Source organism: Scardinius erythrophthalmus (genome assembly GCF_964197995.2).
Source record: "Scardinius erythrophthalmus genome assembly, chromosome: 20".
NCBI lineage: Eukaryota > Metazoa > Chordata > Actinopteri > Cypriniformes > Leuciscidae > Scardinius > Scardinius erythrophthalmus.
The window spans coordinates 16,284,185-16,299,823 of NC_138240.1; the positions used below are offsets into that span (position 1 = coordinate 16,284,185).

A 15,639-nucleotide genomic window follows, 5' to 3' on the forward strand; every position below is an offset into this window, starting at 1 on the left:
TTTCGTGTTGTGTAACAGCAGTCGGGCTGTAACGTACCGCGCACTAACTGTGAGTCTGAGGCCCACAGCGCTAAAAGGCTAATGACACGCTCTCCATGCTAACGACATCCCTTTTCTCATTACCATGCCAGTGGAGTCACAGTGGCAATAAAAGCAGTCGAATCAAGCGGCCGTCAAGCATGACAGAAACGGTATGTGACTGCATGTGTTAGACACGGTAAAGCCATGTGACTTCCCTTTATGACAGCTGCAACAGATCCTGGGAGGTTTTGTGAAGCTTAGAGGCTCATGAGACTGAAACAGAGAGTTTGGCATCAAATTTGTTCCAGTGCCCTCTGATTTCTCATTTGATATGCTATGCAGTTTCATGGACAGACTGTTTCAGTAGGGCAAGGAACAAAACAAATTATATAAAAAGGTTTGACTCAATCTGCACATGTAAGTGTTCAGCACTAAATGTTTCTGCACTACTTCTCTCATTCAATCCAAATCTGTCCTTTTGGGATTCTGTAATTTTTTGGTTTCAGTTCAAAATCATGAATAATGTGGATGTTGTTTTTGTTATCATGACACCTGGCTGTTCAAATGCTTGATTCCTGCATTTTGGTGCTTCTCTAATGGAAGACTGCATAATATCCCGGCTGCCACGCCACTGAAGACCATCTCAATTTGAACTATACTTGAAAGGAAGCCTTCGTTTTGCATCCTTTATTCAGATCCTTTTGAAGGCTGCATCGCGTATCCTTCGCATCCTTTAATCACCCAAAATCCTTTGCACACATTCCAATTCAAGAAAAAGAACTGACGGAAAACGAGTCAGCACTGAGCTTGTCTGAGTTCATTATGATTTGTAAGACAAAAATAATATTTTTTAGATATTAATCCATACATGTTTTGGTGTTAATCACTGAACACTAAACTGCTAATAATGTAAGCCACTGGCAGACCATAGACGGGTGTCATTCACTGTACTGCACAAATAGAAAGACAAAATTAAGTTTTAATAGTATTTTCGTGCCATGACCTTGGGGGTGGGAACGTGTGACGTATAGCCAGGCGCACTTACTTGACCGTTTCATTCTAGCGTTTAACGCTGAGGAGGACTTAAGCTTACAAGTCTCAGAAGAACTGGACTAGGACGGACACAACCTCACTAAAATGCAGCCATTCTTTGAAAAGCACCCTATAATACACACAGAGAGACCAAGGAGGCATATAATAGCTGAAGGGAGCTAGTCATTAGCATTAGCCTTTTTCATCTCAATGGCAGTTACGCAGCAAGAAGTTTGAAGGTAACTTTTTTTAAACCAGTTAGTACAATCCTAAGTCGCTTGCAAACCGAAGGCTAACTGAAAGCACACGCAAAAAAAGCAAATGTTTCATTTTTAGCTTCTGTGACATTATGAAATGTGTAATTTAAAAGGAAATCATTAACATATGTTCACAATTAAGACTATACATACACTTTAAAACGTCCAACTAATGGAATCGCTTTAGGATACAGGTGGTATAGGGTCTTGCACAACTTGCAAACAACAGCGTGTGTTTTTTTTGTTTTGTTGTTTGGCCAATCGCTTGAGCCATAGTTGCCATGTGACAATCACCCTAGAGCTGCAATAAAATGACATCATGACAGTGCTGATGACACCACAAGATACCAAAAAATACCAAAATGCCAAATCCAGTAACATTCAAATGTTTGGGATCAGTGCGATTTTTTTTTAAAGTAGTAATACTTTTAGCACACCATTAAATTGATCAAAAGTGACATTTATAATATTACGAAAGATGTTCTGTTGACCTTACTGAAAACAGTTTCCACAAAAGCAGAACAAACGTTTTCAACATTGATAATAATAATAAAAAAAATGTTTATTGAGCATCAAATCAGCATTTTTAAAATGATTTCTGAAGGATGAAGACTGGAGTAATAATGCTGAAAAATCACAGGAATAATTACATTTTAAAATATAATCAAATAAAAAAGTGATTTTAAATTGTAACAATTTCACAATATTATTGTTTTGATCAAATAAATGCAACATTAGAGACAAAAAAAAAGCTTACTAACCAAAGTTTTTAAGCTCTACTAAAATATATATTTACAATTGTTGTATTGCCTGAAAATAAGTATTCCATCAGTATGCACAGTTACTTTTGTGCCCCCGTAATGGTTTACTTATGGAATTTACCAGCTGGAGTCTGGACCAACCCCTATTATTTTGCTTCCACAGACACAATAAACGATAATGTGAGTAACTTCTCTGTGATCCACAGTAAGGTTGAATCAGTCCCCTGATGTCAAGAAGAGCAGAGCTCCTTATTAGCTCTATAAATGAAAGAAAACTTCAGTGAAATCTCTAAACAAACATCTAGCTCTAGCTTCAGTGTACTAGCGTGGATATCTTTGCTCTGACAGTCAAAACAACAACACTCATTTGTGTCTCTCTTTTGTTTTCATTCTTACATTAATATTCTGCTTTCAGTCAGATCCAAAGCAGATATGAAGGTGTGGAATAAATAGATAAGCAGACACTGAGATGTGGTATAAACCTCAGTAGCTGATACAATTCAAGATCAGAGAGGAATGTAGAGAAAGCAGAAAAAAAGATTGCATCTGCAGTGTGTGAAAAAAGAGTGACTTTTTAGTGTTTGGAGTGAGTTATTGTATGAGTGTGAGCTGGCCTTCTGCATACTGTGAAGGATTTTAATTACAATCAATAAATCCTAGTGGATCGTATTGTCTAATTTGAGATTCAGCAGAATGAATAAAGGTCAAAGCCTTGATTACAAACACCATTAAATATCTTACAGCGGCCTAATCAGAAACCTCAAATACTTGAAGTGTCTGTGTGTATTAAGCCAGAGATTAGATAGAAAGGCCCATACAAACACACTCGCACCACAAGAGCCTGCACAATCTATTTTTCACATCAAAGAGCATTTGCTTTAAGCATATGCACATACACAATGACTTGCAAAAGTAAAAAAAAACTTAATTTTCTTGTTTAGCTGAATTACAAATGCCTCCTTGAAATGCAGTTCTTTATATTTCTAAGCAATGAAATTCAAAATTAACTACTTTAATATGACATTTATTTATGTTAGAAAACATGCTACTGAAATAAAAACTGAATTATACTGTTTGTGTTAACTACCCTGTAAAAAAAAAAAAACATAAAAAAACGGCAATTTTCTGGCAGCAGGGGCGGAAAAATACTGTAAAAAAATGGTAATTTCTTCCCGTTGTTTTTACGGAAAAAAACTGTATATTTAACATTGGATTTCAGTAATATGATATAATGTTAATTTACCGTCCTATTGAAGTATTAACATCTGTTTTGTACACTGATAACCACCAATCACAGCAGTGATGAGAGTCACATGATCAATCAAAGCTCAACACAAGCAGTTCTTCCACAAGAAAGTTAATACTATAGAAGCTGCACAGTGTCATTCACACAAACATTAAACACCATCATGGTAACACACATGAAATTTTAAAAATGCAATAAACATTAATTTAACAACATTAAATGTAACATAAACCCCTAATGTACATAACTGATTAGAAAAAACGGTGGGAATGTCAATTTACGTTTTTTCACTGTAAATTATACAATGAGTTGTTTTTTCACTTTCAAAAACTGTAAATTTAACGGTATGTTACAGTAAAATTACATTAAATGTACCGTTAGATCTATCACAGTTATTTACCGTATATAGTACGGAAACTTTCTGTTAACCAATTAACAGTTTTTCACTGTAGCATTTTTAGTCTTTTACCGTTAAAATTACGATCATTTTTTACAGTGTATCCAGTCCCAGCTTTTGAATATTTCATACAGACACCATTTCAAGCAATTATAGCATTTGTCTTTTGGGGTAAACGCACTGTTTAGGTGTGATTCTTCTCCCGAACAGTGATTCGCTCCAGGTTGTTGAGGTTAGACAGTCAAAAATACACTTCCTAATATGCAAAAGTACTAGACACACACACTGTTTAGGTGTGATTCTTCTCCCGAACTGTGATTCGCTCCAGGTTGTTGAGGTTAGACAGTCAAAAATACACTTCCTAATATGCAAAAGTACTAGACACACACATTTGTCTTCACAGATCAAAGCAGAATGAGAATACAGAATTTACTCATGAATACACAGAGACAGAGCCATTTTAGAAGTAAAGCCGTAATCCTTAACTCTGTCCAGACAGAGGGTGCTTTTGTTCAGCCTGTAGTTTGTCTAGTCAGAGCTGTTAAGCCCTCTATCCTGCAGGGTGTTTAGTTGTGTATTTTTTGTGTGCATCATCTCTGTGTCCCAGATTGTATTGTGTGTTCTTCTATAGTGTATATTGCATGTTTAAAGTGTAAATTAGTTTAGATTATATAACACACTGTGAGATCTCTTCCTCAGGAATATTCCCACGTGGGCACGATCCAGGCCTCTTAGAATGACACTTTAATCGACTCTTGAAATGAGTTTCGAAAAGTGTTAAATAAGCCTCCAAAAATACTACAAATATTATCGTTGACACAAATTTCTTCTAGCGTTAAAGAGTTATTTGAATCATCCATCATCAGCTTACAGCGATTAACCTGTTCAGCTGTCAGACTGCAGGGCTTTTCTGTGAAAGTGTACAGCACGCACTTCGCCTTTTCACCCTTTTTTGGGTAGAGGCCATCAACCATGGCTCACCAGGCATCTCTGTCTTGGGCTTTCCTCTCTACCTTGTTCTCAGCGCCAAGTGTTTCTTGGCCTTCCTCTTTTCCTTGAGGATTCCAGGTCAGATCTTGCCTGTTGATGTAGGCTTCTGGAGGATGTGGCCTATACTCTTTGTTATTTCATCTTGGGCTGTGAGCTGTGATGTTTTGTGCCACAGGTCCCTATTGCTGATGGCATTTGTATTGCTGAGATTTGGAGGATTTTTCTTAAACAGGTGTTGATGAAGGTCTGGACATTGTTCTTTGTTTGTTGTAATGTTCGCATGCATCCTTTAGGTTTCAACCCCATACAAAACAAGGACTGACTTGATGTTGGTGTTTAAAAGTATGATTTGGGTTTCCAATGTGAGGTCCTTGGACTTCCAGATTTTCTTAAGATGGATGAAAGGAGCTCTGGATTTGTGTACAGTAGCACTCTTATTTAAATGAACTTTCAAGGTTCAATACAACTTAAACTCAATCGACAGCACTTATGACATAATGTTGATTGCCACAAAAATTAATTTAGACATCCCTCCTTTTCTTAAAAAAAAAAGCACAAATCTAGGTTACAGTGAGGCAATAACAATTGAAGTGAATGGGGTCAATCCGTAAACGGTAAAATACCATTTCAATAGTAAATCCACAAGACACAAGCAATATGGTAAGATGATTTTAATGTCCGAAAGAGTTGGTGTAAATTCACAACTTTGTTGCCATAACATGCAAGATAAAACCCTAAAATGTCAAGAATGTCTTTATGGCTCAAAAAATACAAAGAATTTTATAAAAAAAAAACAATTACATTAATTCTCATGCTAAAAGCTAAGCTTCACTTTTCCTTCAAGTAACTTCCATTAAGTGCTTCACCTTAACCTTGATTTTGTCTGTCGATTGAGCTTAACTTGTATCGAACCATGGATACTTTTCAACTGCTTTCAAGACCCACAACAGCATTGGCTCTTAATGAGTCATTTTGATTATTTGAGACATTTAAATGTCTTAAATGCCAACTTTAGTGTCTCTTTACAGATTGTAGGCTGGCTGCATGTTTTCTGATTGTGTTTGATTGAATTGTGCCTCTCTTGCACAAAACTAATTTAATGAAAGAACAGGATTATCCATTGTTAATTAAATCCTCACTGGCAGTCACTGCATGGGTTTGAATGAGCTAAAAAGAAAACTCTTGTACTTCTGAACATCTGCACATGTGCATTTAAAACAATGCATACATGTCTATAATATATGGTTATTCTTGCATCGTTCTACCAGGTGCACCGGTCTTATTTTCTCGCTTACTTTGTGGCTGTATTCCATCAGAATCCAATTACTTTAGTCTGTAGTTTTTTTAAGTAATATCTTCCCTTTTTGCTAAAGCCATGCACCTTGAACCATCCAATTGGTTTGAATAGATATTTGGTCAGCAACGTTCTTACCTTAAAAAAAAAAAAAGTCTTTCCACTCCTCACTGCCTGAATTCAGATGGCAGGCCATCACACAAGCCGAGGGAGATCTACAGTGGTGCGTGTAATTGTGTTTCCATTTTAAATAACTGTATCAAATTGTATTAAATGTCCTTGAAGTTGCCAGGGCATTGGTTCGAGGAATCTAAATGCTCCAATTTAAACATCTTAAATGACTTTCTCGTTCTCTGCTGGTTTTTGCTCCTGCTTGGTACAGTTCATCTCTTATTTAAAAGATGATTTTCACAACATGCTGATAATATTAGCCTTGTTTTGAGGGACGTTATCCTTTTATACTCTGCTATCTAGACAAAGACTTTGTTTCCGAACAAATGGCCTTGGGACAGATTTTGCAAACAAATCAGCTGCCAAACAAATGAGTCTGCAAACAAACAGTTTTATAAATAAAAGGCTTTCCAAACAAACAGCTTTTGAAATGAAACACTTCCCAAACAAACTGTTCTCTAAATAAAAGACTTTACAAACGAATAGCTTTCTAAATAATAAACAAACTCTCAAAACAAACTTCTTTATGCATAAGTTACTCCAAACAAAACATTTTCAAAACCCTCCAAATTTAGCAAATAAAAGATTGTCCAAGCTGTTTTCAAAATAAAAGACTTTCCAAACAAACTGCTTTGCAGACAAATGTCTCTTTATACAACTGGATATAAAAGTATCGTCCCACTCACGCTTCTGTCACCTCCTGCTTCAATAATCATTTATTGCATTTAAAATCTGGCACCTCTAATGTCAGCAAGCATCAAAATAATTTTCCTGCTTTGTCTGCAGGGTACTATTAGGTGGCGTGCGGAAGTGCTAATCTGCAGTAAAAGCATACGATTATGTTTAGTAAGAGTTTGTGATCATTTATTATTTGAAATGTAATAATAAAAACAGATGGAATATTATTATTACTAGGAGTTTGAGTTGTGTGATATCATGAATCTGTCTGCTTTTTCATTGCTGCTGATCTGTTAAATAAGAAAGAACGTGGAGAAGCAGGTTGTGCATATTTCGGTAACTAATGTCTCTATTTCTTGCTCTTTCTCTGCAGGTATGGAGACATGGTCCCGAAGACCATAGCAGGGAAGATCTTTGGCTCCATCTGTTCCCTCAGTGGGGTGCTGGTCATCGCTCTGCCTGTTCCCGTCATCGTTTCCAACTTCAGTCGCATCTACCATCAGAACCAGAGGGCTGACAAGCGTCGGGCTCAGAAAGTTCAGGTCTGTGAGGCTCAAAACTCCCCGAGGGGCATCGTCTCCTCTGACCAGAGCAGCTTTGTCAGAGAAACTGCCAGAAACACTGGTGTTTAGCTCTGAATAATGCCCGTTAAATTAGATCATATCCTTTTCCATGCTTAAACAAAGAGAAGTGATTATTTAGGTGTCCCAAGGGCAGGTTTCGAAGGCTATTAGTCAAGGGTGGAGAAATGCCAGAGGGTTTGTGGGTAAAAATCAGGTGACATGTCTTTCCCCTGTGGTGGTACCGTGGTAAAATGATGGTATCAGATGGTAATAATAACTATGGTACTCTGGTAAACACAACTGCTCAAAAGTTTGAAATGTTCAAAAGATTTCTATTTCAAATAAAATTTCTTTCATTTCATCAAAATATAAAGGAGTTGTTTTCAACATTTATAATAAGAAATGTTTTTTGAGCACCAAATCAGCATATTAGAATGATTTCTGAAGGATCGTATGGCACTGAAGACTGGAGTAATGACTCCCCGAAATTCAGCTTTGCCATTTTTCACTGTTTTTACAGAATTTTTCAGTCAGATAAACTAGGGGTGGGCGATATCTCGATATTTACGATATATCGAGATATTTTTTAAACTCGATATGGATTTTGACATATCGTATATATCGATATATTGTTTATATTTAATTCTGATTTCGCCCATTTGCTTGTTTGCCTTCTCTGTGCTGTGCTCGCCCCCGCCCTCGCGTGTTGTCTCATTCAAGTCCCCCGAGTCCGGTCAGGCACATCAATCTTTCCCCGCCCAGCGAGTGCTTGAAGTGCGTCAGAAACAGCGCGCGCGCGATTAGTTGTTGTTGGTATTTTTTTGTGTAGCGTCGCCTCTCGCCGCATTGCTTTTGTTTGAGGGCGCTTAACACACTCACACTTAACATGCTCCCCTAGAAACGGGCCTGGCAGCTCGCGCCAGCTCTAGACACGTTGAAAGTTTCCTGATTGTGACGGATGGCCGAATTTACATGACACATTATAAATTAGCATTAGCCTAAGTTACCTATTCTGCTATATACAGTGCCGAAAAGAAGAGAAGAAGATAAAGGTGGATAAAGACAGAGGTAAAGTGATGTAATGAATGAACAGTTTATCTAATTGCATAGTAGTCAGATACTATAATTTAATGGCAGTTATTTTTACCTTTAACTTTATGCTAGCAGTTGTTCTGAGTTCCCCAGAGGCCCCAGACAGTGTGATTTTGTAACAATCATGTCAATTTTTAGATGCATTTTTATCACTTTTTTTTTAATTAATGTTTTACTCTACAGTTGTGCAGTTTTTGGGGGATATATGGCATTTTTTTTTATTTATTTGCCAGAATTAGTAATATTTCTATACAGGTTTATTAAAAATAGTGCAATATGTATTATTTCTTCCTTTATTTTACAGTTAAATTATTATTTTTGTATACAGGGATTTTTTTTTTTTTTTATGTTGCAGAAGCACTTTGTTCCTACATGAACAGCCTACCTATTTGCACTTCAATAAAAAAAGACTGTGGTATTTGGCATATTTGTTTTTGCAGTAGTTTTTGGGGGGTTATTTTTCCTGTAAAGATATCGAGATATATATCGTATATCGAGATATAGCAAAATATATCGAGATATATTTTTTGCTCCATATCGCCCAGCCCTAAGATAAACAGTGTTGGTAAGCATAAGATAATTCTTTTTAAAAACCTAACCAACCCCAAACTTTTGAACGGTAGTGTATATACCGTGGTACTGAATGATTACCATTTACATTTGCCATGCAGTCAAAGAATATCATGTTACTACCATGGCATATGCAGTTTTTGGTCATTTTTTGTTACTGTCAGGCAACTGATGTTCCTCTCCCAGCTTCGCACGAAAAGACATAATCCTTCACAGAAAATCCCAAATCTACTTTAATATTTAAAGCTTTGATATTCCCCTACAACCCGCCTCAGCTGCTCAGTCTGTCTTCTCTAGCAATCGCCTGTTGTCTTTCCACTAGTGTTTTATAGTTCTTTGCATCATTTCTCGGTTGATATCCACTCAGCCATATTGCTGCTCTTTTTTCCTTGTCTGATGAATAAGGTTATTAAACTTGTTTGTTTCCGGGTGCATGAAGGATAATAGTACTACTTCACCATCCTTTTCCGTCCCCGTACGAAATAACACCTCAAACAAACAGCCTTAATGTTAAATTAAGCCTTTCTCTTCACCCTAGGGGAATGAAGGGATGACCTGTCACTCGTTTAATGGCAGCATGGCGTCAAAAGATTGAGTCTAGACTAGAATGAGATCCCAGCAGGGTTACATGCCCTGCGTCTATCCATCTATCACTCCATCCCTCCCCGTCCTCATCCGAAACGTCTCTATATCTCTCTCTGAAGGTTATTTAGTTTAGGCGTAATTATCTGTTAAATCACCACAGGCTTCTCAGCTTGCTTTTGCTATGCTAATAATTGCGAATGTTACTGGAGATTAGCTTGATCGCAGAAAAACAACACCAAGGCCACTCCTATGACATCCTATGTGTGGCGAGAGACGTCAGCTCCTGTACTCAGTGTTATGTTATGCTCGCAGTCATGGATTTAATGTATGCTAATGAGGAATTAATGTAAGCTTAGGTTTTGGGTGGGCTTATGGGGCTGCATTGTCTCTGCAGGCAAGATTTCCACTGGCTTTAGCATTTTACTTAGTGTTCATTTAAAGTTTATCTAGTATGGCAGATTATTATTCCCCAGAATTCTCCATATTATCTCAGCTCGGATCAGCCTAAACAAAGTTTTGATGTGAAATTTCTGTCGCCAAACATTTTCTGTTCTTTCGCAGCACGGCCGCAGGGGATGCGAGTTCAGTTTCAAGTCCAAACTAATGAAGCCAGATGCGACCAAACCTCATAGGACCATCTTAAAAAAATTGTTGTGTGGTGTGTTTAAACACATCCCGTGGTTAACTAATAACAGAGTGGCATAAGTGCACGAACCTGCCTCAAGCCTCTAGTTAACCTCCACCATAGGAACAGCTGTGCTTACTGTCCAAAGGACATGAGAGAGAAAGAGTAAGACATAGAGAGAGAAAGAGAGCCAGGAGGGATGTTCATCCTAATGACAGTCCTTCCACAAATAGCTCGCCCAGACGAGACCTGTGGGGAGGGGTTTGTTTTTTTTTTTATTCCGGCAGTCACTTTTGGTAGGTGACCTTCCTCTGTCTCACCTGTTGTCCAGTAGCCAAAATACAGCACTGGTACTGCACCAAAACTGTGTGTAATCCAGGTTAATAAACTAAAAAGTTTAATATTGCAATATTAGTATCTAATATTAGTGGATGCATTATAGATCCTTATTTGATTAACTGAAAAACTGAATTAGTGCACCTGATCAAGTACAGTTAAACAAAATGTATATGTGGGGGTGTTAGAAGTGCATTCATATGTATATGTGGGTGTGTTTACTATTACCAACTAATTGTTATGGCATCATTATGAGGTCTTTACAAACATTTACTTACTTATAATACCATAATCATATTCATAACATCAACAATAAAATTTGAGTCACAAAGTGGGTTATATGAGCGACATAAGTTCTGTAAAGCAACAGTTCATGTTGTTCCAAACTGGTTCGGAGATTTTATACCGGATTAAAGGGGAGAACATTATGAAAGAAACTAATGTTCTTTCATAATGTTAGAGAAACAGAATAACATACCAGTATTTTTCAGCACGTTCTACAAGGAGGCGCAAACAAAAATATGCGAGTAAAAATATCCTGCATCTAAGGCTATCACTAAATATTGAGAATAAAATGAGGAAAATCAGCAACAGCGCATATTATATTATATTTTTCTATATAATCACTCACTCATTTTTTAAAGGACCTAAGTAGAGGACACGTTCCTCAATTTTTCCATACATGTTCTGTGCACGTTTCTTTCATTTTTAGTTGAACTAATCCTTAAACTGCATTTCATTTCCTTTAGTTTTAAGGTAAAATTAATACAATTAAAAATTCAAAGTGTAAACTCAAACTGCCTTGCACTGTGCAGCAAAACATAGCTCATATAGCACCACCTACCAGTATAACCTATCTGGACGTTAATACCATAACAGTGTGAAAGTTATGATATCGTAAGTCTATTCCATACCTGTATGTCCATTATTCAGTGGATCAAAAAGGAGACTGTCCTGGTCACTCTTTTCCATCCAATTACACTGAATAGGAACTGAAGTTTTCATGTTTCCAAAAGGATCAAAAAAGCACCCTAAAATGTCATAAAATTGATGTTGATGACTCAAAAACATCAGTCTGATCAAATCATTTTTCTGATCAATGAATATAATTATTTGATCCCACATCAGACATCGGTTTTCACAGAATCAGTGGGGTTGGAAAAAATTGCCGTCGAGAAGGACTCGGGTCTAATTTTATCGTGTTTGCCTTGGGTCGAGTTTCTTCTTTTTTTTTTAAATGAATTTTTGGGTAAGAAGTGGTTCGGGTCGGGTACAGATTTTAGGACCCCGAGGAGACCTCTATTCTGTACTGCCCAGATGAGATTTGTTCATTTCAAGGGTTTTGGCTCACTTCTAGAGCACTCCAGGGCTTTCCGGAAGACTCTGCATTAAGAACACTGCAGACATGACAGGGTTTTATGCAGAACCATCAAAGTGAAATGAAATTTTGATCAAAGTGTGAAAAGCTTCAGATTTTATATGCTAATTTATTTCATCTTCCAGTGGCTCATTGTGTCTCACCTCACGAACATGCTGCAGTTTTATTTTTTATTTTTTTTTATTTTCTTGTTGCTGTTGTTGTTTTTAGTGACTACAGAAAGCCATATACACCTTATTAATAGCTAATGCAAATCTGCATAGCCAGAAAGATAAATAGAACAGACAATTTCCTAGACATCACTCAATTCTTTCATGACTGATCGCTTCATTATGCTCAAACTCTCATGGTTGATCCAAAGGTCTGAGATTTGTTATAGTTCAGGAATCAGAGTTTTGATCAAAGTTGGTCCAGTAATTGGGCTGATTCATTAGTTCTCACAGAACTTAGCTGTGCTACTTCAGTGAATGTTAATGACTTGTTCATTATTAATTCGGCACTTGCTTTACACACACTTTTTTCCGCCGCTACGGGTCGCTAACCTCTTACAATAACAAAGGCGTAGATTGATGACGCCATGAGAAGTGTAATCATGGAACTTGTCGTCATGCTGATGGATCTAATAATGTTTATGGATGAGTGAATGCATTGACATTTTTAACATGACTGTGGTATGAAGCAGGGTTCGATTGCTAATGAGAGACAGATATTAGCGCCACACGCGAGTCCCGCGGATATAAAGGAATAAGGACATTTCATTGTACCGAACTACCCACAAGTGCTGAATTAATACTCACACAGGTCAGTTTATTTGACGAATTAAACTTATGAGGTAACGCAGCGCTGTTTCACTTGGTCTAACGTTACACTATCATACTAAACAGCATTTGAGTGTGTTGAAAGTTATAATGTTATTCTATGTGTTAGTTTGTTGGATATATGAGACAAGCAGTAAGCTAGATCAACATTAGAATAACATACTGATCATATTCTAACATTTCATCATGTTGAGCTATATAACATTGATTTGTTTTATGTACATTTGCTCAGCTGTCTAATAAAGTACATGCAAGAGTGGCGTCTCTGTCAAGACGAAGTTTGTCGCGGAGGTGGAGCTCTCAGCATCTCGAAAACGCCACGCCGATATTGATCCTCGTTTTAGTTCTCCTTTTGTCCAAAAGTCTGCTTGCCATGGTCCACAATGTTTGAACGAAACAACAACAGCATGCCGCTAAACATTACGCAGTTGTCCACATCGGTCACCATGGTTACAGTGGCAGTGCAAGGGAAACCAGGCGACAAGTTACAAGGGACGGGCACTATATATATATGAATTTCTCTGAATTTACTCTGAAAGTACATGATTGAAAAAATATATATATAACACTGCGCAAGTGGTTTTTGGATATTTTGATACAAAATTCTTAAATATTGTACCTTTACGAATTACGTGTCAGCTTTGATTGACACGTAATTCGTCATGCTCTGTTTATGCATGGACAAATCATACAGGAGAAGTACTTCTACTTCTCTAAGTTATCATAAAACAGACACAAAAAAAATCACAAGGATCCCAAGGCATATTTGGACCCAACAACCTAGCAACTGCGAAACAACAGTCTACATAATACTGTACACCCTTTAGCAACCACATAACGACCCTCTCACAACAATCTAGCATTGTATAATAGACTAGTGCAGGTATGACCTCACTTTGTAGGCCAACCAGCAGTTAGCATCACACTGGTTCCCTCGACAAAAACCCAATAGGATTTTCTCATAGGCTTTTGGTTTATCACTAAAAAAGATCTCTGTGATCAACAAAAGTTTATGATCGTTGCACGTTTTGGCCATCAAGATAATCATCACAGATGATCACAAGTGTTCTGAATTTTGAAGACTAAATGCAGTCGCCAGAAGTAAAAAGCTAAAGGTAGGCTATAAACGGACTACATTACGGTCCCACGAATTCAACGTCACCATAACTAAGCTTCCTACAACTCTTTCAGTTTTTATTTAAAAACATTTTCCCAGAACGTTTGAGTTAGAGCAGTATATAAGACCACAATTATAAGCATAACGAGGCTGTAAAAGCAGACTGAGTTTACCAGTTCAGCGTGATGTCGTTTAATCTCCTCAAAAGCCAGGTAACATTTAGCCACTTGTTACCAACCGTCTTTTTTAAGACATGCAACAGCTTCAAAAAATCTGGGGTATTATTGATGTATTTTATATTGTAGAATAAGTCGTGAAAGTGTCTTGAGCTCGTTTTCACCAAAGACCTTATTTCAACCACTTAACCAAAACCCCATTCAAAAAAAAAAACAATGACTTCGGAACAATGGAACAGGAAGTGCTAAAATTATAACTCGTTTCTGCGTTTTGGCCTACAAAGTAATGTCATACCTGCACCACTCTTTTGAATTGTATTCACATCACTGACAAATAACTCTTACATATAATGCAACAACTCTGACATATAATGCTCTTTGTTGTGAACTGCAGCAAACACTGAAAGTGAAGAGATCTTGTTTAATTGACATAGATAATCCACTTTAAGCTCCCTGAGCTTCCATTTCTGTGAACGATCTTGTTTCACAGCTGTAGAAATTACTGTAAAGCAAAAGGATGTAGGTATGTACGTCACTGAAGTGACTCACAGATTAACAGATTTGTTCAGGTCCTGCAGTTCTGTATATTGTAGATCCAGGTATCATTCTCTACCTCACCCAGACAATGTAGGTTCATTTTAAAATTAAAATAAATGGATTTAGCCTGTTTTCGCAAGCACTGTAAAATTACATTTTTACAGCTCATCATTTGGTCTTGTTTATAAAAAGCAATGGTTCTCAACCAGAGGGCTAGTGGACTTTAGCAAACTTCCAATGGGGCCTTAAGATTACTTAAAATCATTAAAAATAGCTTTCAATAAAAAATAAAAATCAAGATATTTATTATTTAATTCACTCCCTACCTCTATTTTTTAAGAAATAGAGTTCCCACAGTGTTCTGCATATGAGGCCTAATTTTAAAAGTGTGATTTCGAGACCTGTACAAGTCATGAAAATTAATACAACTGTATAACTCCATGGGCATTTATATAATTAATTTACAAGTCAAGCTCTAAAATATACTGGGTAGAAATTGTGAATTAAAACTATTTTCAAATATCCTTACCCTTAATCCCTATCTATCTCTATAGTAATGTTCATACTTGCCACTGGTTAAAAAGAATGACCTTGAAGAGCATTTAAATCAAGTTTTCTATGTTATTTATATGTCTATGTGGTGTTTTTAATACGCTTTAAGACAAACCATGTGCAAATTCATAAGAAAAAATTCAAAATGAAAATTCAAAATGAAATCGCTGGTGTTTCTTACATCACAAACTACCTTGTAATCAATCCCGTCACGAGGGGGCGGACTTTAGCATATCATTAACTATGAGAAACAAGAGAAAGAGAAACCAGGTTATCCCAGTATATGAAAAATCAGGTACATTACTACATTTAGCAATATAGCAGCAGGTGAATTAAATATATGATGTATATTACAATGTTATGGTGCACTATTTGCCTTTATCCACTGACGTTCTGAGTTGTTCAAAGCATTTCTATAAGGATACTGATTTGAGCTGCATGTC

At 36.9% G+C, this 15,639-nt stretch overlaps 1 protein-coding gene across 1 annotated transcript in view; it reads left to right on the top strand.

The window, feature by feature from the left end:
- kcnd3 (potassium voltage-gated channel, Shal-related subfamily, member 3) overlaps window positions 1–15,639 on the top strand; it is a 110,481-nt gene that overhangs the window by 76,082 nt on the left and 18,760 nt on the right. The window contains exon 3 of the mRNA XM_081349286.1: window positions 7,221–7,389. Within this exon, the coding sequence (XP_081205412.1) occupies window positions 7,221–7,389 (169 nt within the window). The remainder of the gene's footprint in view (window positions 1–7,220; window positions 7,390–15,639) is intronic.